The sequence below is a fragment of the Falco peregrinus genome, chromosome 5 (genome assembly GCF_023634155.1).
Source record: "Falco peregrinus isolate bFalPer1 chromosome 5, bFalPer1.pri, whole genome shotgun sequence".
NCBI classification, from domain to species: Eukaryota; Metazoa; Chordata; class Aves; order Falconiformes; family Falconidae; genus Falco; species Falco peregrinus.
This window is the reverse complement of record NC_073725.1, coordinates 91,626,099-91,651,545: the sequence shown is the minus strand read 5'-3', so window position 1 is coordinate 91,651,545 and position 25,447 is coordinate 91,626,099. Positions and strand designations below refer to the sequence as shown.

Genomic DNA, 25,447 nt, shown 5'->3' with positions numbered 1-25,447 from the left:
CCAGATATGCCATCTTACCTCACCTTAAGGTGAAAGCCTTCGTCCCAAACATCCCTAAATAAACTTGTAGCAGGTCTGTGTGGACAGTGGTCAAGTGGCAGTTGGGAGATTAGAGGCTTTACAGCACATAAGGTGTGGCTGAAGAAACAAATGTCTGAAGGAATATTAGTCCTCAAGTCTCAGATAATCTTTGAGAATAAAGCCTTTCCAACTCCAGTGTCCTATTCTTTTCCAGATGTCAGTGAGCCAGCCACAGTCGGGAAGAGGTGTGCCTTGTTTACGTTGCAGAGGGACGTGCATGGGGTTTGAGCCACATTCTTGGAGGTAAGTAACATCTTGGCCTTGATGGGCCCTGCCTTGACACTGTCCCTTTGGTTCTGCTGGTATTCAAACTTCAGTGACTTTGAGTGTAAAGAACTGCAGAGCATTTGAGTGGTGTTGGGAGGTGTGGAGAGGACATGATGTCTGGCTAGGACAAGTACTGAGTTGAGAAGGTGCTCGTGCTCTCCATCTCCCTTCCCTCACTGGTCCTGTTCTTTTTTGAGTTGGTCTACTCCACAAGTGTTTAAACCAAGCTTCAGTGGTAGGTTGTTTTTTCCACTTTTGCCAATGTTGCCTGCTCCCTGGGAGTTGAGACTATCTCTGCTAGGTTGGGTGCAGGTCTTGACAGCAAGGTGTGGCTTGAGAAGAGCAGAAAGCTGGGGTGGGAGATGGTGCATCTTGCAGAAGAGTTTCACCTGCCACAGGACTGTCCCTGGCACAATCTTGTGGTTGGTGCTGTTCAGTGGGATGTCAGGAGTGGGGCACGGTGCTGAAGCTGCTGCATGCTGTGCTTTGCACAAGCCCCCTGATGTCCTGCACAGTGTGCATGCTGGAGCACGGATCCTCTGCATGCTGGCCTCCTAGTCTTTCAGATTGTTTGGAAATTAGTTGCTGAAAACAAATGCCCTTGCTTGCTTTGGAGGCAGGGAAATGCTGACCAAAAGGATGATTTCATGCAGTTAGTAGGAGTAGTGCCAAGTGCCTGTCTGTCACCCTTGTCCCTGAGGTGAGCGTGGGTGCAGAGCTAATGGAGTGAAACAAAGCTGTTGCTGAGGGCTTAGTGTTGCATCTGGCTCAGCAGCACCACAGTGGCTGTGGCTGCTGGCTGTCCAGTGTATCCTGATGGCTGAAATGCTATGCTTGGTGCCAGAAGTGTCATGTTATTTGATACTTTATGTTCAGTTTTTCATCTTAAACACAAATTTAGGTAAATAGCCACCGGTATCAGTAGCTGGTGGGAGCTGACCTCTGGGCAGGGACAGTGGGCTGCTGCCTTGCCCTGCCTGCATGCAGATCCAAAACAGGAGAAGCAAAGGGGGCTTTGGAATGGGAGCTATCCAGATGTTATTAATTAAAGAATTGGTGCCCTCTGATGTTGTCTTGCAAAACACTAGACTCTTCTGTGAGCCTGGAGAACCCCTGCTTCCTGGGGACTGCAGCTGGGTCCTGTCCCAGTGGTGCCCAGGAGCTGGCGGTCTGCAGGTGTGCTGTCTGTGCTGCTGAAATGCTTCAGTGGGCTTCACGGTGGTGCCATGCAATTGTGCCTGCAGCCTTCGGTTCCCAATTTCAGTACCTTGGCTGTGTGGAAATCCAAACTTTATAACACTCACTGGGTTGAATTGCTTTTGTTTTTTGACTCACTTAAAGGCTGGTTTGAGTGATACTTGTTCCAGAATCCTGCTGAAGGACTTGGGGTTACATCAGAGCTAGTTTGTCCTTTTTGCTATTAGGATTTGATGGAAAAGCTGGCCAGCAGAGAGTGGCATTATAGACTTATCTTTATGATTTATAGCTATTGTAATTGAAATGATAGACACAAGTATCAATTCTTCTTTTAGAGGTAATTTTTTCAGTGGCATGTAAAGCCTCGTAAGAGGCGAGGCTAGTGCTTGGCTGGTCAGGATCGGTGATGTAGTGATGATGCTGTACGGGTTGTTCAAAGGAAGTGGCAGCTCCCCGCCACGGGTGGAAGGCAGCAGTCTGCTGGTGCTGCTGCAGCTGCTTTTGCCTGAGGACAGCACTTACAGGCTTGTAACGTTCTGCTCTGTCACTGCTGTTCCCTCTGGGATGAAAAGCTGGACATGAGCCAGCAGTGCATGCTCGCAGCCCAGAAAGCCAACTGTATCCAGGGCTGCACCAAAAGAAGTGTGGCCAGCAGGTCAAGGGAGGTGATTCTGCCCCTCTGGTCCGTTCTGGTGAGATCCCACCTGCAGCACTGTATCCAGCTCTGGGGCCCCCTATATAAGGAGGACATAGACATGTTGGAGAAAGTCCAGAGGAGGCCACAAAGGTGATTGGGGGGGGCTGGAGCACCTCTCCTGTGAAGACAGTCTGGGAGTGTTGGGGTGGTTCAGCCTGGAGAAGAGAGAGGGCTCGGGGGAGACCTTTTTGTGGCCTTTCAGTACTTAAAGGGGCTTATGAGAAAGATGGGGACAGGTTTTTAGTAGGGCCTGTAGTGACAGGACAGGGGGTAATGGTTTTGAACTAAAAGAGGATAGATTTAAACTAGATACAAGGAAGAAATTTTTTACATTGAGGGTGGTGGGGTACTGGCACAGGTTGCCCAGAGCAGCTGTGGGTGCCCCATCCCTGGCAGTGCTCAGGCCAGGCTGGATGGGGCTTGGAGCAAACTAGGCTTGTGGAAAGTGTCCCTGCCCATGGCAGGGGGTTGGAACTAGATGGTCTTTAAGGTCCCTTCCAACCCAAACTGTTCTATGATTCTATGAATTGTGCTGAATTCCTGTGTGTGGCGCAGGCCACATGAGCCTTTTATCTTATGCCGTAACTCTGGTCTGCGTTTAACCTTTGGAAGAGGCTGATGCTCCATGGCTGAGCCATTGCATGATCATGTGCCTCCCCCTGCCCAGTTTGCAGTGAAAGGATGATCGTGCTTCTCGCCCACAGGAAAATCTGTAAATCATGCAAATGCAGCCAGGAGGATCACAGCCTGAGCTCAGACATGGAGGATGATCAGAAAATTGGGCGCCTGCTGTCAGACTCCAAGTATGCCACGCTCACTGCCCGGGTGAAAGGAGGTGATGGCATTCGCATTTACAAAAGAAACCGCATGATCATCACCAACCCCATTGTCTCGCGGAAAGACCCCACCTTCGACACCATCACGTACGAGTGGGCTCCACCAGGGCTCACCCAGAAGCTGGTAAGACAATCCATGGTGTGTTTGGTGGGTAGTTGTGTCACTTAATGGAGAACTTAACTTGGGTCTGGAGCGAAGTTTTTTGGATAAATAGCAAAACACTTGGTTTGCCTCAGAGCAAAAATGCACATAACACTTAGTATTTTGGAAAACCTCGTAAATAACCATAGTAGGTAGGAGAGGGGAATGGATTGCCTTTGTGTTTTTATAGGTTTGCTTGCCTTTCTAGGAAAAGTCTTAACAGGTTTACAACTGGAAAGATTGCTGCTTTACCAAAGTTCATGTCCAATAAAAACGTTGCTGAGAAGAGATCACGTCTCTGCTGTCCCGCCAGTTGTACAATGCCTGTGCAGCCCACGCAGGTGTTTGCATGCTCCAAAAACCCAGGCTGGGTGTGGGAGTCATTTGTCCAGGCCTTCTCAGGGTGTCTGGGCTGGGATTTGGTCTGTTTTCCTAAACACCCCCAGGAGGCAGAAAGCTGTGCAAGCTGTGGGGCCTCCATAAGGACAACAAATTAACTCTAGACACCCATCGCCATGCTTTTAAATCCATGCCAGGTCTTGACTGGGTTTGTGGGAGACAAGCTATTTGGGTAGGAGGAGTTGTCCCTGGGCTTTGACCTCCCTGTTGGAGGGGGAGGTCCTGCCTTGCTTGTTGAGTCTGATCTCTTGCAAATCTGGGTGTGAGCTTGCCCCAAGAAGAGCCAGCACAGGTGGAGGTAGCTAGCTGGGAGACTTCCACTAACCTGGAGGGGGGTTTTCAGCAAACACTTCAGAAATTATGCTTCAGTCTGTCTCAAAAGCAGAGAAATTAAATCAACGTGGAAAGAAGTAATGCAGTACCTAAATTCAGTGATGTGTTTGTAAATTATTCTGTTACAGAAATGGGCTTTAATGATAATGGCAAAATAACTGTCATCTTTAATATAGTAATTATTTTCTTTGCTTGCTAAGATAGCAATTAAAAACTTGGTCTTAAAATAGGCCTGGCATCTCAGGTTTATTAACCAGGAGTGCAGCTAGTGCTCACTTGTACCTCTCGGTCACAGAATGTCCCTGAGCCTCTCTAGAACACAGCCTGGTTTCCTGTTGAGTGCTGCATCACCTCTGCCCCAGGCATGAATGTCCCTAGGAATGCCATAACAGTGTGCTGACAGTGCTTACTTTGTGGCTTAACTTCTTTGTAATGCTGTTTTCTTTAATTTCAGCTCAGATTTGCCGGGCAAGCAGAGGAAAGGGGTTTAAATTCTCTTGGTGTTGGTGGGCAGCTGAGTGGCTGTGCCTCAGGGCTCCTATCTCCATTGCAGCAATGCTCTTCTGCAAGCAGGAGAACATCCTCCAGCAGTGACCCAGGGCAACAGAGTGAAGCAGTGGGCTCGGAGCCCCTGTGCCCAGGGTCCTTCCCACCACCTCTGCTGAAGTGCAGCAGCCACCTATGCATGTCCCCAGCAGGCTTGCAGAGCTTCCTTCCGCAGGGAGCAGTCATGGGAAAGCTGCGTGTGCCAAGGTGTGCTAGCCTGGAGGAAAGCTAAGCCCCGCTCTGTGGCTGAGAGCATCCTGCCTGTGTGGGCATGAACTCTGCCCCTTGCTGCTGCCTGAGGAACCCCTCCCAGATTCAGCACTGGAGCTGGTTTTTTTTTTCCCTTACAGCTAAACATAGTCTGGTCCAAATCACAAAACGTAAACAGTAATATTTTTAAGAGAACTCAAGGTATAAAGGGGAGGTGGGGAGCATTGTCCCATGCTGAGGGATGGATCCCAAAGCAAGCCCCCAGCCCCACCTTCCCTCCTGTGGCTGGTTTCCATCTGGGCAAGCAATGCTGCTGTGTGGGAATGCATGGAAGTGGTTTTGGCATGTGGAAGTGTTAGCCAGCAGAGCACTTTTTGAGGGAAAGCATTTAACTGGCTTTTAACTGTGTTGTGGTATTAAAACATTATATATTACACTGTCATTAGTGGACAGCTTTTGCTCTTCAAATTAAATAAATAGCTTAAAGTTGCTGAAAATTGCAACCAGATTTTTTTTTAAAAACAATTGGAACAAATGTGAAATTGCAGCTGCAGACCCATGAGGCAGACTGATTGTTTCTTCTTAAAGCTCAGTTGCCCTCACCCCCCTGGAAGGGCTGACTGGGGGTGGCATGGAGTTTGTGCTGGGAATGCAGCTGGGGCCTGTGGTGCTAAATGAAGCAGACCACTAAGCTTTAATGAGGGACCGAGACCCCCACACACCCCAGCTGCCCAGCCATTCCATCATAGCACAACTGCTCGCAGCCTCCTCTTCCTTTCTCTTTTCGTTGGTAGGAGCTGGCCCAGCAGGAATGTTTGTTTAACCAGTGTTTGCCTTCCACAGGTCCCCGGGGGAATCGGGGAGCTTGTGAGGGATGGGGAGAACAATGATGGCAGTCTTCCCACCCAGCCCGGCTCATTAAGTGTGCTGCCCAGCCTGGGATTTATCAGAAACCCAGGTTTCACAGCTCTGCAAGCTGGCTGCAGCATGACGCTGCCGGCACCTCAGGGCACAGCTGGCTCCTTGCTGTGAAGGATGCCTGAATTCTGAGGCTCCTGGGCTGCTTTCCTGAACCCTGACAGTGTACCCTTGTGAGTGCGTGTTTGGGGTGATGCTGCATGCAGCCCCTTGCACTGGGGGGCCCAGCGGCTCTCCCACCCGCAGCAGCAACCTTTGTTCCTGCAGTGCTGGCAAGGGGATGCCCAGGGGTTATGTGCCTCGTGAAATCTTTTGAGCCCTTTATAGCACCTGAACAGACTGGAAGGTATCTTGGTTGCAGTAAACAACATGCAGGAGATTTGAAGACAACCTTGATAAAATTTGGCTTGAAGATCAGCTTGACAAAACTTATAGGAGAAATGCTGGATGTCAGCCATTCTCAGGATAGTTTCAAAAGGATTTGGGCCAAAAAGCTTTTAGTGCGTAACTGGCTCACTCCAGCAATTTCCTTCTGAAGGCAGACTGGAAACTTGGGATTGTTTTTAATATTGTTGTCCTGAAGTGGATGGTCCAATAATAGGAGGAAGTTCAGAGCATGTTTTCATTAAGCTGTGCCTGGAGAAGTCATGAAGTAGATATTCAGGATCCTTGGGGAAAGGGAAAAAAACAGATCATAAAATATCTCCAAAATCCAGTAGTTAACATTGAAACCCTAAAATGTTCTTCCTCAATTATCTGCGCTAAAGCAACATAGTAAAGTGTTTGACCATAATAATACATGGTAGCAGCAGAAGAAACAACTTTCTATTACCCTTCATGTCAGTTTTTGGTGTTGGGTTGAATTTTTTTTCCCCTGACCTATTATCTGGACACATTTTATGACCTCTGCAATTATAACTTTAAGCATTTCCTTGATCCCTTGATATTGAAACCTGCTGCTGAGCGGTCCAACTGTACTTTTAAGAAAGGCTTGAGACTCTGCTTGTCAGTGCTGAAAGCGGGAGAGAAATTTAGTATTGGCAATGGAGAGTCTGGTGCTGGAGTGAAACAAGACGCTTCAGATGCATGTGCTGGTGCGATGCTATTCTGTAGCTCTGGTATGAGTGTTCATTAGTGTTGGCATGTTTGTAATGGATTAAGAATTTCTTCCATTAAGATCCTACCATGTTACTACTCTGCTAGAGCTCTTGCTGTGACTGAACCAAGCCAGCACAGTCTGTGTAGCATAATCTGCGTGGTCCTAATGTTTATGGTTTTACAGTGTTGAGGCTTTGGTTGCTTTTCTTTCCAGTTGTCAGGTACCACCGGCAGTATCCTTATTTTGTGAGACAGTGCCTGTGTGAGGCCTGGGCCAATTCTTGTCTTTTGCTTCTGTAGTTCCTATTAGGATTTCTCACTTCTGCAAAAGCCATCTGTGCACCAGAACACTTCTACAGCATCCTGCAGCTCTCTAACGAGCTATTTCTGAGCAGCACCTTCTCCCACAGGGCAACAGCCCTCCCCAGTAAACTCCTGGGTATGAATCCTGCCATTGCACAGAGGCACAATATACTGAGTGTTGATGTGTAATATCATAATGTGTGGCGATGTTAACATCCAAGAAATGGGGAAGAAGCCCTGCCTCCATCAAGTCATTTATCTCTTGCTGTTGTGAATCTTCAGGCAGGAATCTTGCCCTGCAACGCTGCTATCTGGCTGAAAGTAGCTGAGGTAGAAAGTGGCTTTGAAGTTTTTACAGACATGAGTTGTTCAGTGTTGTGCAAACCTTTCTGTATGTATAAGGCTATACTGAACCAGACTATGTACAGCAAACAGTTAATTGCTTCTCTATCTTTTTCAAAAATTCAGTTTTTGACTGCTGACCAAGTAAGAAACAAATCTAGTGCAGCTGGATGCAGGTCTTTAAAATGGAATGGCAGAGAGCCAACTGGCTGCCCCTTAGCTCTTCACACTACAATAGGGAAACACACTGCCTTGAGTGGGAAACTCCCTTCCCCTTAGCAGCAGGCCAAAAGTTAACTGTGCAGACCCCACCATCCTGCAAATGCTGGTTCATCATGGGACAGACTTCTTGCAAAATCAGTTTCCTCTGCTTTTAAGATGTTGGGTAGTGACCAGTTGAGTAGGAGATCTTATTTTGGAGATTCTTGGCATTTACTTTCCATGTTGCAGGGCATCTGTGACCAGACACCTTCCCTTTAGTGCAAAATCAATAGTTGGGTGGAGTTGGTGGCTGACTTACCTATAGACTCAACTGCTATTTGACTACTTTTTCCTGTATTAAAACTAAAAGATCCCCTTTTATCAGTTAAACAATACTGTAAACTATGCTGCATGCAGCCCATGAGGGCTATGAGGGGTGCTCTTGGTTCAGCCTCCAACCCATTCCCCAGAGCTCTCCCCATCATGTCATGAGGCAGTAGGAAGCTGGTTGGTCTTGGGTTTTGGTGTTTATGGGTTTCTGGTCGTTTCAGCAGCCTTGTTGCCAAATTACTTGGAATATGGCATGCTAATGCTGGCTCAGAGTAACAGTCAGTGCTCTCTCTGTCCCAGGCCATGCAGTACATGGAGCTGATCCCAAAGGAGATGCAGCCAGTGGCAGGGACAGATGGGGCGTACTATCGCCGGCGGCAGCTAATGAGACAGCTCCCACTGTATGACCAGGACCCGTCCCAGTGCCGTGGCCTCGCTGAGAGCGAGCTGAAGCTGATGGAAGACTTTGTGAAGAAGTACAAAGCTGAAGCACTGGGTGTTGGGGAGGTGGCACTGCCAGGCCAGGGTGGCAGTGGGAAAGAGGAGGGGAAGCAGCAGGACAAGAGCATCACTGCCAGCAAACTCCCCGAGTCCACCAATGGGGCCCTCGAGAGTGTGCCAGCAGGAGGGCACTATGTAAGTGTGGGGCTCTGCGGTGATGGGGTGGGCTGGCAGGGGCATTCTGGTGCTGCTCTGAGTTTGGGCAGCTTTCAGAGAACAGATTGTCCCAGCTGGGGCTGGGGGGAAGTTGCACCAGTCAGGGTTATCTGTTCCTTGTTTACAATATTGCTCCTATGGGCTTCTGCAAGTCTGCTGCAGCGCTTTTTTGAACTACCAGAGCAGTGCTGCGATGCTTAGTTGCATCATAGCATGCTTTGCTACAGCACTGTGAAATGTTCCAGTGGGACCCTCACGAGCTCCTGCCAGCCCTGCTGAGCACAAGTGTTGAAGAGGGGTGGCTTATCTCCTCTTCACCACCTCCCTCCCTCCACCGCAAAAGCTGTGCTGAACCACCAAGGTAAGTAAATTCTCTGCTAGGTGTTGGAGCTGGTGACCTCAGCTTTAGATTGTTGGCAGCTCTGAAGGATTGAGTGTGACATACCCCTGGATGATTGTGAATCAATACTCGGGATCAGAAACTTTTTTTACTGCGAGTTAGTGAGTATGTCTAGCTAGGCTTCCAGACCAGTGCGAGTGGAAAGACCACAAGTGACAGGAGGTGGTGGCTCAGTCTAGTTAGTGCAAAGCTGTGAATATGGAGGTAGTGCTCCCAGGGCTGTGATCACTTTGGGGAACTTTGAACAGACCACATGTGTCTCGGGGCATAAAAATACATTTCCACAAGGAAATGATTGAGACTCCCTAACACCCTTTTAGATTTATATTCTTCCAGCACATTCTGGAGTGGCCATTGTGGTTGCAGAATAAATGCTTATCATAAAATACAGTGAATGAATATATTTCTTACTGGCACTTGTGAGTGAGTTGCAGCAGAGGATGTAAAGCTGCAAAAAAAATGGTGTCTGAGTGTTTTTACAGCAAGATTTTTCTTGCCATTACTGCACTGAGATTGTAACATGTTAAGAGCAGTTTTCATTTTCATTCCATATTGGGTAATGTCTCCCCTCTGCTATGGCCGCCTTCTCTATTAACATGCATCTGACTTTGAGTGCAGCACTACAGTAAAGGTTTTTCACTATTGCAATAAAAAGACTGAATTGGACAAAGAATTTTAAGCTAAAAAAATGGCCAAAAAAGGAAGATTTCCATTAAACATATTAATAAAAGTAATTGTAGTAATGAAGGTTTACTTAGACTGTGTTTGTCCTTCCAAATAAATACATAACTGCGATGTTGTTATCCTTAGTTTAAAGCATCATTTTTCTCATGGCGCTAGCTGAAAAATGGAACTGCTTCAAAAGCAGTTGCAGAAGATCCACTTTGACGCACTGGGCAGCTCAGCTCGCAGCAAGCTTATGAAGTACTGTGGTTTCTTGAAGTACTGAACACAGACCTTCTGTTTCCCCCTCTAATGAAGCACTGCCTGTTTTAATTTGATCTCATATGCAGGAATTAGTGCAGCTGAGTTGATATGAATGGACTGTGTCCTAAGGTCTGGAATGTGCTTCCAGAATGTCTGCTGGCTTTCACAAGACTGCCCTGGAAGAAAAATTCTGCCATAGAAAAATGAGATATAGCACTTTGCGATATGTGTGAGGCTGGAAGTAGATGTGAGCAAAATGAGCTATATGAAGACTGAGAGTAGATGTAGAGAGACTGACAAATGATGACATGCATGAAGCCAACAACACTGGAAGCTTTAATGTATATTGCTGATGTATTCAGGGTTGAAATGTAGTTCAGCATTCTCCAGATGTGGAGGTTTAGGTACTTCTGTATTGCTGTGACCATCTCCTACATGTCTACTAAAACTTGGGTTTTAAATATGATCCCTGATCCCAAGCCTGAGGAAGCTCCCCTGAGCCTCCCTGCACTGCTGCTCTCTGGGGTGCTGCAGGTGATCCCCATGAGTGCCACCAGCCTGCCCAGAGCCACTCCAGGGCATGCTGTCCTTGGCTTGGGAGCATGTCTGTCCCAACCCTCAGACCTGCATGAGTGCTGTAATGAGGAAGGCTTTGGTTCAAGGGCGTAGGGGGGAACATAGGGTGCTGAATAGCTTAGTTACATAGAGATCCTGATTCTTGAGCAGCTTGTGCAGCGTTTCTTTGAGTCAATCGGAAGTAGGACACAGACTTGAATCTGCTGAATACCAAGCCTCTTAATTGGCACCAGCAGCTTGGTTTCAGGCTATTTCAGATCAAGGTGTGAGTCTGAACTATAGCTTTATGAATCACAGAATCATTTAGGTGGGAAAAGACCCTTAAGATCATCAAGTCCTACTGAAGGTCTGATGGCGTTGGGCTGGAGGTGGGGACACAGCTAACAAAAGACCACTACCCTTGTTCTAGAAGAGAATGAACCCAGAAGGCACCAAAGCTGAATGATTGCCTTGGATGTTTGTGGTCCCTGTGCCAAGGCTGTTAAACCTTACTGCACACCTAGACCAGCTATGTTGAAATTGGCGTGTAACGGAAAACATACAGGGCCTATCTAAATCACCATGAGCGAGGCATCTGAGCTCAAACAGCTTTTTGAACTCATCTTGGCTGCAGAGGGGGGCCCTATCACTGTAATAATTCTGTCCTACAAGCTGAATGTTCTCTACTGAACATAAAATCGTATTTAACCCCCTCAGAACTGGAAAGTCCTCTGGTGTTGGAATCCCAAAGCAGTGATCAAAATTAGCCATTGTCCCAAAAAGCTTGAGGCCAGCAATGTAGTGAGCGCTCAGGAGAAGCCTTGTGGTGTCTGGGGAGCACCCTCTGTGAGAGCTGTCATTGGAAGATAGCAGCCCACGGAGAAAGGAAGTTTGAAACAGCTTAGGAGAAAGGGACACTTTCTTGGCCACCACCTCTGGTAACTCTGCTAATAAAGTCTTCGCTCCTCTCCCTACATGCTGGAGATACAAAATGAGTACTAAGCTGAAGAGCCACTTCTGATTCAGTGTGTAAATGACAGGAGGATAGAAGTTATATGATGTTTAGGGAAAGCCCTGTGAATAATTGTCATAGAAAGAAACAGCAAAATAAGTTGTTCTTTTAACAGTTCTTATTGGCAAGAAACTTGAGCTCAGAGTTGGAAAGCTGCCGGTGTTTGTTCTTGCTGTTTAGATCTTGTAAGATAAGCTGGGATGGATGGATCTGGGGGTGACAGTGTGGAGGCAGCTGCAGGGTCAGGCTCTCTGGTGCCCCAAGTCATCCAAATCATAGAATGGTTTGTGTTGGAAGGGACCTTAAAGATCATCTTGGGGAGGTATCAGGGTGTAGGGAAAAATACAGCCCTTGGGCCCTTTATGGTGGGTGCAGAATTTGTCAGTGCCTCTCTGCTCTCACTGACAGCAGGGCCAGGGTGCCGGGAGTAATGCTCTGGCAGCCGCTCCACACAGAGCACAGCAGCTTCATGTACTTGTTTTTGTGTTCATACAGACCAGAAACCGAACAGCTTCTGCACTGCGCTGAGTTTACTCCTTCATTGGCGTGGGTTTTGGGAGTGCTCAGAATGTGCCTGAAGCCCGTTGCAGCGGAGGGAGCAGTGTAAGCAGACATATCCCCTTTCAGACTCGCAGAAAAGCCAAGCCAGGAAACATTTTGCCTCTCCTCTTGTGCTTCCTTAGCCTGTCATACTAGATTTTCTGGTAAAATAGGAGATGCCCATCAGCATGATGGAACCACTTCAGGGACTGCGGGGCAGTTACTGAAAATCCGGACTGAATGGAGGAGGAGGCAATAGCACACGGCATGGTGTGCTAGAAATAATAGTGATAAAATAAAGAAAAGGCACTTGATGAGTGTAGATAAACCTGTAGCCTTCTGCTGTGTAAAGGGAAAAAGGAGTTTAAGAAAACTCTCAGGATGCAAAGAAGAGTCATCTTAGTGCTCATGCCATGAACTAGCAAAAGGGGCTGGACACAGTGGGGAGCTTGTCTTTAATGCTCATGGAGAAACCCTACTCCCTCTGCACCCCGGGGGGCCATTTCTGCAGCTGCTTTATTGGGGTTGTGGCAGGGTCCTGTACTCCCAGTGCAGGGTTCCCAGGCTGTGGTGCCTCCAGGGCGGTGTTCCTCAGGACATGGACTACAGCTGTCCCATGGGAGGGCCCGCTCCTCAGTCCCTGCCCCATTCCTAATGTCCTCCTGAGCTCAGGAACTGTTGGTTTACCTTCTAATGAAAAAAAATATTTTTGTGTCTCCTCTGTCCGCCTCTTACAAGCTTGTTGACTTGAATTGGGGTGTTTGTAAGCAAAGTGGTTGTCCAAGCAGAGGGAAATTCCCAACCCCCAGACCCTGTGCTGCCTGGAGGGGGGATGCCACTGTGCGCACACTCTGGCTGGGCACAGCAGCTTAAACCCCAACACGTGTGACACGCAAGCTGCCTCACGCCGCGTCTTGGTTTCATAAAAGCCTTAGCCAGACTGCTGTGGAGGTTGCTCGTAGACATCTGCCCCTGCAGCCAAGGGCTCTGCTGGAAGAGACTCCAGCTGCTACTTAGGAGCACTTCTTTTAAGGAGTGACAAAGCACAGACGCAGAAGCTATTAGCCTGACTTGGACTATCCAGACCTAAATGGGAACTTAAATAACAGCCCGTCAGCTTCGGAGAGGAGAGCTTTAAAGCTTGCTCTTAAGTAATCGTAGGATCACTCTGCAGGCACAGGTAAGGAGTAAACCAAGTTGGTCTTGTGTGTAATATGCACAGATGCTAATTAATCTTCAGATTAGCCAAATTGATTCTGTCTCTTCAGACTGTTATAAATTGAAAGCGCTCTGCTGCAATCTGTAGACTGACATCTGTCTTATGCATGGACATGATATTCAAAAAACAGTGAGAAAAGAACCAGGTTCCTAATCTCTGTGCAAAATAACATCTTTGACGTGCTGCACTTCTGCAGTATGGGATGTCTTAACTCTTTCCCGGAGAACCTCTGGATTTTTGTGAAGGTTGGTTTTAGCTTGGGGGTGTCCCAAAGATCAGGCATTTAGCTGATGGTGGGTAGTGCTGTTCTTACCTGCCCGAGGACATGGCTGGAAGAGAGTAAACAGTATTCCAGATCAAGACTGGTAAATACATATTTATAGTGACTTTTAATTAAACTTCAGCTTGACACCATCCATAGGTAGCACTTGTCCAGATGTTTGCATGGGATGTGGAGCAGTAGACTGGGAGATGTTGGTTCTGTTGGCAGTGGGTGCCCTGTGATGCTCTCTGTGTTGTCAGAGTCCTACTACACCAGGGGTCCTCAAACTACGGCCCGCGGGCTGGATATGGCCCCCAGGGTCCTCAATCAGGCCCCCGGTATTTACAGACTGCCCCGCCCCTGCCAGGGGTTGGGGGAACCGAGCAGCCGCAGATGACTCCCTGCCACTTCATCCGCATGCTGGCCCCCTGGTTAAAAAGTTTGAGGACCCCTGTACTACACCACTGAGATGTTTTTCCCGGCACTTTTCTCAAGTTGCAACCATTGCTTTCTCTGCCATTTAGTGTTTCCTTGCTCTTCCACCTCGCTGCGCTGTTTCTGTAGCTTCATTTCGGACTGCTGTGTTTGCTGGGCTGATAGAGCTGGCTTTGTTATTCTGAAGTTTCCCTTCACAGAACAAGAGCTCAAACAAAACCAACCTAAGCCACACAGCTTGGCAGTCCTGGAATTAAATGTTTTGTTTCCACTGTCTACCTTGGTGCTATGGGATGTCAAGCAGGAGCACAGTAGGTCCTTCAGACTGCATAGAAGTGGGAAGCGTTGAGGACATGCTTGGGGATTGTGTTGTTCCATTTGGCTAGCCGTGCTCCTTACCAGCTGCGTGGTTAGGAATGATGCATTGAAAAGATGCTGTGAATCGGTATGTCTGAGAAGTAAATATCTGTCCCTTGTACTGAACATCATCTGTCCTGTCCCCACGCTCACTCGCCTGCCTTTCTGTTGCAGCGCTGCGAGACCTGCAAGCAGGTGGTGCCAGGGGACTGCCCGGTGGTCTATGCTGACAGGGCGGGCTACTCGCGGCAGTGGCACCCGGCGTGTTTCGTGTGCTGCCAGTGCTCCGAGCCACTTGTCGACCTCATCTACTTCTGGAAGAGTGGGGCTGCCTGGTGCGGGCGCCACTACTGTGAGAGCCTCCGGCCACGCTGCGCCGGCTGCGATGAGGTAGGCACCAGCCGGCTTTCCTCTGCCCATGCGGGGTCCTGGTGCAGGCTAACTCAAGGCTTCCCTGGCGTGTGTCTGAACTTGCTCGCCCACCTGCATGCTTCCAGGGATGCTCTTTGGGAGCAGCATCCTTCTGGTGCTGGTCACCAGGGCTGTGGCTGCCCCAGGGAGCTGGAGGTGCCTAAAAAAAAAAATAAATATGGGGTGAAGCAGCGTGATGTTAATTACAGTCTCAGCTAGCTATGTTGTATCTATCTCAGAGCAGCAATCCAGCTGTAGTTGCGTTACAAATGTGAGGGTTTTATAGTGCTTAACTGCAGCTCATGACTGGCTCAGTTGCTCAAGTGTATTCTGCACCTTTTATTAACCTATTCCCAAAGTCTGGCCTCCATGACTAATGGGCTTGGTGGGAGGCACGGGACTGGCTCTCCTTGCTCCTGCCTTGTTCCAGCTTGGTGAGATGGTGGCAATAAGCAGTTGTCTGTCTGTCCCGTAGATCATCTTCTCGGAGGACTACCAGCAGGCAGAAGGGATGGCCTGGCACAAGAAGCACTTTGCCTGCCTGGAGTGTGAGACGCTGCTGACGGGCAAACCCTTCACTCTGGACAACACCAGCCTCCTGTGTGCAACCTGCAGCAAAAGCAAACGCCTCTGAGCAGGGAGCAGCCCAGGGGCGAAGCAGGCTCCCCAAGGTCCCACCAGAACGGGGGTCATTTGACAAGTACACGAGAATGAGAAGGTTAAAAAAAAAAATTAGAGCCTGGCTATTCACTTGCAAGCAACTAAGTGCCCCCTTTGCATCCAATACAGCTTGCAGGAGAATATTTTCTTGGGAAGGAGGCAGAGGAAGCTCATACGCCTGCAGGTGGGAGGTACATGGCATATCTGACTAGGAGGGACTGAAAAGGAGGGTTTGTGTTGTGCTGTTTTTTTATTTTTATAAAGTCTCTCCAAGCTTTTTATGACTAAGATCTTGCAATAGTCTTTTGGAAACAACACATCTCAAAAGTAACTTTTGGCATACTAAACCTACAGTCAAAAACAGGGGTTGTTCCTACTTCTTGAAATCTATACTGGAAGTGTCCATTGCAGGCTGCTGACAACTGTGCTAAAGCAATGGGTTTGAAGAATTTGATTAACGCAGGTCATTACTTTCTGACAGCAAATGATATAAAATTGCAGCAACGCGTAGCTGTAGCTTTCTCCTCCCGAGTGTACAATAATGTAAAAATAATGAGTTGGCACACAGGGTGATTGGTTTAATCCTGGCAAGATGGGAAGGGTGTGCAGCTCTGCCCTGGGGCAGCCAACTGGCTCAGCCCATGTGAGCTTTAGCCCTGTAACTGGAATGCAAAAGCATTCCTGGTAGGTCCCAGCGACCAGGCTCCCTGGCCTCTCTCCTGCCTCTGACTGCCTGTTACTGCAGGCGAGTGTATTTCCACAGAGCAGCATTGTGTTCTGACCACCACGCTGGAGGTCGTTAAGCATTTAAAGTATGGGCCTTTATTTTGGCTGGGCTTGATGAGGAATTTTATGGAAAACAGCTTTCCAGCCTAAGCTCTCTTGTGGGGGGGAGGCTGTGCCTGTGAAGCTGTGATGCCAGTTTTTCCCTGCGATATGTCAGTGACCCCCTCGGAGTACTGGGGAACCGTACCTTCCCCTTGGAGCTGGCAGCAGCCTTGCCCTGGGCTCTGCCCTGCCTCTTGTTCCGCAGCTCTCCTGGCCCTAGGGAAGGTCCCTGTCACCTCTTGGGTCTGGTAGGGGTGACACCATCCCAGGATCTGGTGGTGCGTCTCTGCGGACAGTGTTTGTTCCCTACATCAAGCGATGCTTCTGTTAGTCACTGAAAATATCAGATAGTCCAGGCTGGCAGATGTCTCTGTGCTTGGTCTTTTTTCTTATATTAAATGTCTACATTATTTGCCAGAGAACTGGAATATTTTTTGCAGAGGGGAGTGTGCAAGGAGCTCACAATTGCTACGTTTTCTTTCTGCTACAGAAGGCGCTGGTTTCTCTTTAAAGCGTGCTCTCGTGCTGTGGATGTTTGCTTGCTTATGGTAAAATAACTTGCAGGTAAGAGTGGGGAGAAACTGTACCTGCGACAGGGTCAGAGTATGTGAGCTGTGGGCTGGACTCTGCCATATGCATCGAGGGACGCCCCGCTCTGCTGCTGGGGAGGAGCAGGTCAGGGCCATCACTGTCTTTGAGTAGGTGAGACCCATGTGGTGCAAAGACATACCTGTATGTGGGATGTGAGTGCCTCTTACGCTTTGTCCAGACCTGTGCTGTTGTGTGGTTGATATTCATGGAAATGCTGGGGTATTTAAATGAAATGCTGCTACTGGAGCAGAGCAGGAAGATCCCAAGGTGGCAGCAACAGCCAAAGCTGCAGGGGTGACAGAGGTGTGTTGCAGGGTATAGTGGTGGACGTGCTCCTGGGGCTCTTTGTCCATCTCTGGAGTTAGTCAATGGATGTGTTGAGTGCCTCAGAGTGTTGTTTCTGTAAATTTGGTCAGATGCTGCAAGTGGAGAGAGGATGTGTAAACCTGAAGCTGTGCTAGGAATAATAGTTTCCTTGGTTCAGCCTTGGATACTGGCACTTTGGTTATAAGTAAAGTGGGAATGGGAATGAAAAGTCAAGACCACTGCTTAGCTTTATTGCCTCTTCATTTTATTACAAGGGAAATGTCTTTGCATCTTTGTAATTATTTTTTTTAAGACACTTCGTTGTTCTAAACCCTGCAGTGTTAAGGCAGCCAAAAGTGCATACACTCTGTGTAAGCAGTGATAAGAATAGTGTGAATCACCTATGAAACACTACTTCAGCACAGGCATTAACATCCGAACAGCATTCCCTGATGGAAAGTCAGTGTCCATTTGTGCACACAGCTGGTTACCTCTTGGAGTAATTTGCCTGTGAGGTAGGTGCACAGCCGTTGCACAGGTGTCTAGAAGAAAATTAAATGGGCGGAAGGAGCCCAGAATATCCGTGTTTCTAAAAGTGAAACACTATTAACTAAACTGCTGCCATCACAGAGAACTCAACAGCAGCTGCAGTCTTCTCCCTCAGTGTTTTTGGTTTGCTTTGCCTTGGCTGGCTGTGTGGTCCTTGTGGGGTTTGCGATAAAATGAGCACAGGGGAGGTGTGTGGGGAAAGGGGATCGCCCTTCACAAACAGCCAGGGTTAAAAACCAACAGAGACTCCAAGGGAGGCAGCGGAGAAGAGGTGGCTTTTGTTTTCTCTGCTGCAGAAGAATGTGCGTGGTGGGAGCTTGAGGAAATGTCAGAGTGGAGGCAGGGGGAGCGGACAGGGTTTTGGAGGGAGCGCTGGCACCACAGCTAACGCCGAGACCGGAGCCTGCCTCCACGTCCAGCACTGCGTCACTGTCCCCTGCCATGGTGGGTGGCACTCCCTTTGTCCTTGCTCCCAGGGGCTTCAGGGCCAGAGCTGGGTCACCCCCAGCATCCCCCCTGTGGTGGTGCAGCCTCCAAATGAGAGCGAGCGAGTCTGCTTTACGTACAAGGGCTGTCCTTGGTGACATACTTCTGTTGGGCTTATTTTACTGAACTGTGACTGCAGCCTGCACATAGTAGCATCAACTTCTTGCACAGTCCATCTCCGTTAACACAGTCCTCCATCGCTAATGCCTTGATTCGGCTACTTGGAAAAAAAAAGATGCCACTGTAGTGTGTTCTAGTTCGGGTTTTTATTTTGTGATCTATAAGTTGTCATTCTCTTCTGAAGTCTGAAGTCCCTGTTTCAGCATACACATGCTTGCTTCGGGCTTTTTGGACTGCTGGCATCCACTCAAACCTTTTGGGTATTTCTGCAGCTGGCAAAATACTGTCTGCTAAAAAATTTACTGCAATTAAACAGCTTAACGAAATCCTGTGCCTCTCAAGTGTCAGGAGCAAAAGCGTGAAATTAATGCATCTAACAGCTCAAAAGATATGCAAGTCTTCAGTTTTGATACTGAAATTCAGTGTAAGCATGAGACTCAACCCCAAGTGAAGACGTTACGCTGTGTTTTGTTATGGTTTATCATCTAGAATGAAGGAGGCTGCTGCAGCTGCCTTCTGCAGGTCACGAGCTCTGGTTTTCATGAAAGTTAAATTCACAGGGGTGTGCTGGCCTAGCGGAGAGCCAGCTGTGAGCAAGGAACGGAGGGGCTGCCCAGAAAATGGATAAAAATGGAAGTATTTCCCAGGGTGACTGTGTATCACGGGAACAGGCTAAGGGTAAAGACTGTGTTGTGTGACTATTTGAAAAGCATCTTGTGCCACAGCTGTGTCCAGTCCATTGTTTCAAATAAAAGCTCCTGTGCAAAGACCACCGTATGCTGTCTGGCTGCGTGCATGACCTTGAGCTGGTGCAGGCTGCCTTGGCAGCCCAGGTAAGAGCTGCCTGTATCACGGCTATCGTGAGATGAGGAGATGGTCTCATCTCATTATGCTGTGATTTTGAACATAGAAGTCCCTTCTCATCAGATGGAGAGAGGCAGTAAAAACCAAAGAAGACGCAGGCAGCAGATGGGGGGCGATGGGATGCTCACACCCCGCCAGCGGCAAGCGGGCATCTTCCAGGCCGTGCTGCTGCCCACCGTGTGCCTGGCAGGCAGCTGGGGAAGGTTTGTGTGAAGCTCTGAGCGAGCAGCTCCTGTTGGCGTGTGCAGCTCGGATGTAAAAACTCTCGCCTGGCCCTGGCTGGGTGGCCAGGGTGATAGGGGCCTGAAAACACGGGTGGGTCTCCCTGCTCGGGATGCTGCACTGAGGTTACGCTTTCAGAGTGGCTTCAGTCTGAGGCGTGCTGTGCCCAGGCTCCACAGCCGGACCCATGTGCAGGGCACGCTGGCGCTGTGAGTTTGGTTTCTCCCCAGCTTTGCGCTGGGATTCTTGAACTGGAAAATCCAGGCATTTGGATGCTTCAAGCTGCTCATCCTGGCTGCACCAGGTTTGCTTTCTGCCAGGCAAGACAGCCGGGACAGGGCGAGGGATTTCCTAAGGGCTGTGGATGGGAACAGCACCAGTCAAGTGCCACAGTGTGCCAGGGACCTTCTGGGGGGTGACAGTGCCACAGGGCTAGTAATGTTTTCTGTGCTGCCCGCAGTGCTGCTGCCGTGGAAACTTGCTGTGGATGCTGCTCCCTTTAACGCTGCTGTGTGGCGCAGGCTCCTACCACGGCAGCATGAGGCACTGCTGGTCAGAGCCGAACCCATGGGCTGAACTTCTCACCTGGTGAGTTTTTAACATTAATCTAGTGCTTTCATGAAAGCATAAAGATAGATTGTCTAACGGTCAGTTTAGCACCATGTATTTCAGTAGTTGGTACCAGTGTTTTAACTCGTGAATCTGCAAAGGACAAAACTTAATTCCTCCTGTCGATGGCCAGAGGTGATGAGCACGAGGGCTTTGTGCCTCCTATGCGAACATTCAGGTCCAATTTAAACTCAAATGCTCTGCATAGTTATTATCTTAAGTATGACTGACAATAAACACAAATGTTCCTAAAACTTTAAATTATTGGATATGAGTCTCCCAGGTCTGGCTTCAGCTCCCTCCCCAGTGCTGGGGCTGCCCGAGGGAAGGGCAGGGGCACGGGAGCTGCGGTGGGGCGAGGGCTCCTGCCAGGAGGAGGGAAGGAGGAAGGTCCACAGTGCTACTGCTTTTCGCAGGGCAGGACACGCTGCCATCCTGCATCCCAGATGCTGGCTTGCATCGGTAAAATGGGCTGCAGTGGAGCCAAAGTAAGAGAGACTGGAAGAGCAGAGCAGGGGCCGAGGGAGAGATGCCACGAATGTGGAGCCACTGAGCCTTTCCCAGCGAGGAGCCGGCTGCGGGGGAGCCTGGCTGACTGCAAAATCTGCTGAGGCTTAAGTATTTCTATCGGGATAAAATTGACTCATTGCCCAGTGCAGTTACTTATTTCAGGTGAATTATTTAACAGGCTTAGTGAGTGCAATTACCCCCAGTTATTTACTTGAGACGGTCAAAGAGAGGAAGAGAGGAAGCACTTTGAAACTAAACTCTTTTAACGGAGGAGGAATGACTGTTGGAGTGTGGTGGCTGTGGCAGGGATGGGTGGCTGTGCCCAAGCCCTGGAACCCGCAGTCTGGCCACGCCGGCAGCTGAGGGGCGAGCCTCCAGCCCCAGCCGGGGTGCAAGGGGCTGTGCTGGGCACAGGGGGGTCCATCTGCTCCCCCCAACTGCAGACCCAGCCAGGAGCATGGGGTGGGTGGGAAGGAGCACAGAGCCCACCGGCAGACAGAAAATAACCATTGACTGGGGCAGAAACCACATTTCAGCTAAAGTTTTGCAAGCTGAAGTTTTTCAAAGCTTAACTGATCTGAATCTACAAATATTTGCAGTGCTGTTTCATTTGTGGTCCTTTTTTTAAAAAAAAATATTTGAGGAAGAAAAAGGGACCGTCTGTCTGTGATTTGAGAGGATTTCGCCAGAGGGAAGGCAGAGGATGTTTAAGGACAGCAGCTCTGTTCAGGTCACCGTCCTCTTCCCAGGTTTCTCACAGCATCCCCCCCCCTCCCCTGCCACCAGGGTCATCCCCTGCCCAGAGCCACACACCGCCTGGACCAGAGGGGGAGTTGGCCCCAGCTGCAGGGGGGCTCCTGTGTGCTGCCCTGCATGTAAGCCTGGGGAGCCTTCACTGCTGAGGTGGGGAGCAAAACAATAAAGAAGTGAGCAGCGGCTGGAGCAATGCCTTTATACACCTCAGCAAGGGAGCGGGCTTGAAGCCCTTTGCTTAAGTGAGCGCTGATTCTTTGTATAGATTTGCAATATCTAGCCTGAGACATAAAATGGGTAATAACATTTCTCATCTCAGATTAATCAGAAAATTTGCTGTCCCTGTGACAGAAGGACAGTACCGCACTGTTAATGGGCTATACCTTCAAGGCTCGGTGTCTGTCACCCATCGGTGTTGAGGAGGCACTAGGAAGCTGGCTGGCATCTGGCAGCAAGGCTTGCTCCCATCACTGGTTCCTGCAGGCAAAGCCAGAGGGAAGGCAGGTTGGGAGATATTTAACAGGTTTCCCTCAGAGCTCTGTGGGAAACACCTGGGTACTGTGATGTATTCATGGGCCCTGAGCCTGAGTCAGGGTGAGGATTGAATGAGCAGTAATGGGGTGAGAGCTGGGTGCTGTGGGGCACCCATGATGTGTGGGCCCAGGGCCAGCTCTACACTCCCGGGGCCATGCAGAAAAGGTAGGAAAATCCTTAAAAGAGGGGAAGAAATACCCTGTTGCGACTTTTTCCTGCAGTGCTTTTGGGTGTGAGAGCAGCTCTGCTCTGCAGAACTCTTCCTCTCAACCTGGAAGAGGCTGCCCGGCTCTGGCCCCAGAGGTAGAGGTTTGGGCTGGTGGTGATGGGCTGCATTTCACGTCATTCTGGGCAAGGAAAGCTAAGCAGTGTTCTCCTTTGCAGTGTAGTTCAAGAAAAAAAAAAAATTTTGCTTGGACACTGCTCCAATGGATTGACTCGGTCCTGACTTGTTGGAGTTGATGAGATTCTTGTTGTTTACTTCTGTAGTAACAAACAGCCATAGAAAAGTAGTTGACCTTGAGTATAACTCAGTAAGGATCTGGTACCTGGGTGGAAGACAATTGCCTTAAACAGAAACTTTTAAGAAGTTTTATTAGTGCAGTCAGTTCTTAAAAGAATGTGATTTCAGATACCTATAAGAAATAAAACTCAAAATTCAGTGGCTTCAGGTGAGAAAAACATAAACCAAAGGCAGAGCGAGGTGGCTATATAAACACTACAATAAAACTTGCTTAAAAGCTCCAGAGAGAAAAATTTAGAGGTGAAAAAACAAGCATTCATGAAGTGCTGGTGTGTTTCAGTGGAAACACTCTTCCAGAGACTTGCAACAGCTGCTGCTTTAGGACCAAGCTAAATAAAGTTCATATGGCTATGTGTTATTCTATAAAAAGTGAGGTTAATTATGTCTATATAAATCTAATTTGAGCTTTTATTTACTTTTTAACTCAACTTCTTCAGCCAAATAGCCAAAAAAGTAAACCTCTCCACAATGAGGTTTTTATGCATTGTTGCCTTATTTTGGGTGCAGGCGGGGGCCTCCAGCTGCCCTGGGCACGGCGCTGCCCCTGCCCTGCCCCGCACGTCTGCGGGAGCGCCCCGCTGATGGCTGCGCCGCGTTGTATTGCTCGCAAAGCTGGGGGGAAACAGGGTTTGTCTACCTGGAAAGCCAAGCGATAAGGAGATGATCTCATCTCATTGTGCTGCAGTTTTGAACATAGAAGTCCCTTCTCATCAAACAGGAAGAGGCAGTAACAACTAAGGAATAAATCCTGATGGATAGTGTTCAAATAGCCACTGGTACTTGTTTAAGCAACTTCCAGGTGTCAGCTCAAACCATCTTGCAGACAGGTAACCCCTGTTACAGAAGAGATATATATATGATATAGCTTCTGTACCTTCGTAGAGAAATGAAGACTTCTGCAGCACGCCCAGCGCCAGCTTCTGATGTGAGGGTGAGCCGCGGCCGTGCCTCACCGTTCCGCTGGCAGCAGGACCGGCACTGCAGCTGCTGAATATGCTTTTTTTTAAAATCAGGTTTGGGTGGGTTTTTTTTAGTTGTGCAAAGTACTGATATATTTCACTGCTCCACTCGCTGGCAAGCATAATTCTCCCGTTGCCTTTCCACAGCCTTGCTAGAGACTTATCCCACTGAGCTGCCTGGGTACCCCATGCCCAGCCCTCACAACTGGGCTCGAAGCACATAGCTAGTGCAGGTGAGAGCTGTGGGAAGGTGGCTACGGAGTGAGACAGGGCAGAACCTCCACAGTGGCAGCCCAGGTCTGCAGGTCCCAAACGCTACAGGCACACTTGGTCCTCTGGAGTTCCAGCTGCCCATGCTTCACTCCCATCCAGAGTGGGAAAAGGGCTCTCCCATGAAGCGGTTTCTATCCCAATGCCACTTCAGCCGACAAGCTGTAACAGATCCAGGGTAAGAAAGCATGCACAACAGGGTTGGTTGTTTTTTCCTGTGTGACGACTCAGCCCCTCTCACTGGCGCGTCGCCCAGCATGCTGCCTGCGCTGCCCACGCTGCCCGCTCCCTGCGTGCCCCCTGCAGCAGGCTGCACCGAGCTGCAGCATTAGTCGAGATGCCCGTGGTGCCGAGGGCTGCAGCACCTCACTGCCCAGGGTGGGAAGGCGTCGCGTGCAGCTGTGTTATTGTTGAGCCAGATGTTTCATTACGGGTTTAGCAAATTCCTCTGGAGCCCCACAATGGCGCTGAGGCATGGAAACTGTCAAAGACAGGCATTTTCTCTGCACATGAACTCAAAAAGCCGAACGAGACACAGGCCAACTTAAAGACCAGTGAATAAAGGTCTCTTTTATAAAAGAAACTATTAATGCTTTGCCAAGACCTTCCCTTGAGACTGCCTAAATAAATTTCCTTAGATTGACACGGCTTGAAAAGCAACCCTTTTAGTGAAACGAGACTCAAAAGCCATTCAGTTGGAAGGCACCAGCCTTCTGGTTTTGCAGCTCTGAATTTACTCAGAAAAGAAAGGTAGTTTTTCAAATCCAAGGAAAACTTGTTAAAGCAATTTTTCTTTTCTGTTGACTTTATAGGGACTAAAAAATCACATACTCTAGGAATCTCCAAATTAATAACAAGTCACCCTTAATTAACTAGTCCTGATACACTGACTGTGCCTAATGTTGAGGGGTTTTCATAAATTCCCTGGGGTTTGGGATGGACCTTCCTGTGGCTGGAAGAGAGTGGAATTGTGACAAACTGTTTCGGGGGTGCCACCGAGCCGGGGAGAGGAGGGATGCTGGCCCACCTGGGATGCAGGAGACCAGACAATGAAAAGGGGTGGTGATTCAAGGGGATCCCTCTGCAAACACCACCAGCCAGTTTATGAACAGTGTAAGTACAGTGGTTTCCTTGTGTCTGTACTGGAGTTCTGCTTAATGTAGTCCCCTCGTGTTCCTGTGCTTCTCCACGACTAATGCACAGTTATTCCCTGGTTGGTGCATTACAGAGCTGCTGAGCCTGTTGTGCTCGTCCCTCTCTAAATGCCACACCGCAGTTCCTGTGCCAACAGAAGACATTTTAAGCCATGTGATGAGAAGCTAAAGGAAAGACAAGAAGTGGCAGGTAAGGCTGGAAAAACCAAGGTGTTGCGTTCCTATCAACCAGGCTTGCAAACCCGGTGATGACAAACTGGGTTTGTTCGGTCGTGCTTGGCCGCGTGCCTGGTGCAGGCAGGGCAGCCATCCCACACCCTGCTCTCCACCCATGGGATGTCACCTCCCCTGCACCCTGTGGGCACAGAGCCTTCGCTCCCCAGCGCAGGGGGGTGAGGTGCTTTCCCATGGTGGAGACCCCGCCATTGGGTCCGGGCTGGTCTCTGTATTAGTGCGTCCCGGCTGTGCGACCCCTGGCAGTGCAGGGGGGCTTCCCTCCCCGTCCCTTCCAGCCCAGCGATGGGCAGCATCAGCAGTCGGTAGCACAGGGACCGCGTTTTTGGGTTGTTGGTCTCATTGAGCTGGGCCGTGGTCAGGAACTTCCTAAGAGCTGGTTTGTCTCGTATATGGTGCAAGGTGTCTGCATGGCCCTAAATGGGCACGATGCTGGGGTTACTTCTGTTTCTGGGCAGGGGAAGCCACACCGGGCCCTCGGCACGCTGCGTGCTGCCCTTGCACACGTGCACACGCCACAAACCAAAATCAGCTGTTTTGTTCCTCAGCCTTTAATTCACCAGCGCTTCCTCCAAGCGCAGAGGCCAGCAAACAGATGGC

The 25,447-nt window shown here is 49.2% G+C and overlaps 1 protein-coding gene across 2 annotated transcripts in view; it reads left to right on the top strand.

Moving 5' to 3' along the window:
- The window catches only part of LMCD1 (LIM and cysteine rich domains 1), a 36,320-nt gene extending 17,328 nt beyond the window's left edge, over positions 1–18,992 (top strand). For both annotated transcript variants that reach the window (XM_055805930.1, XM_055805931.1), the window contains 5 exons: positions 236–324; positions 2,947–3,202; positions 8,201–8,536; positions 14,439–14,654; positions 15,151–18,992. In XM_055805930.1, the coding sequence (XP_055661905.1) occupies positions 236–324; positions 2,947–3,202; positions 8,201–8,536; positions 14,439–14,654; positions 15,151–15,309 (1,056 nt within the window). In that variant the 3' untranslated portion in view covers positions 15,310–18,992. The remainder of the gene's footprint in view (positions 1–235; positions 325–2,946; positions 3,203–8,200; positions 8,537–14,438; positions 14,655–15,150) is intronic.
- Positions 18,993–25,447: the final 6,455 nt, after the last annotated feature.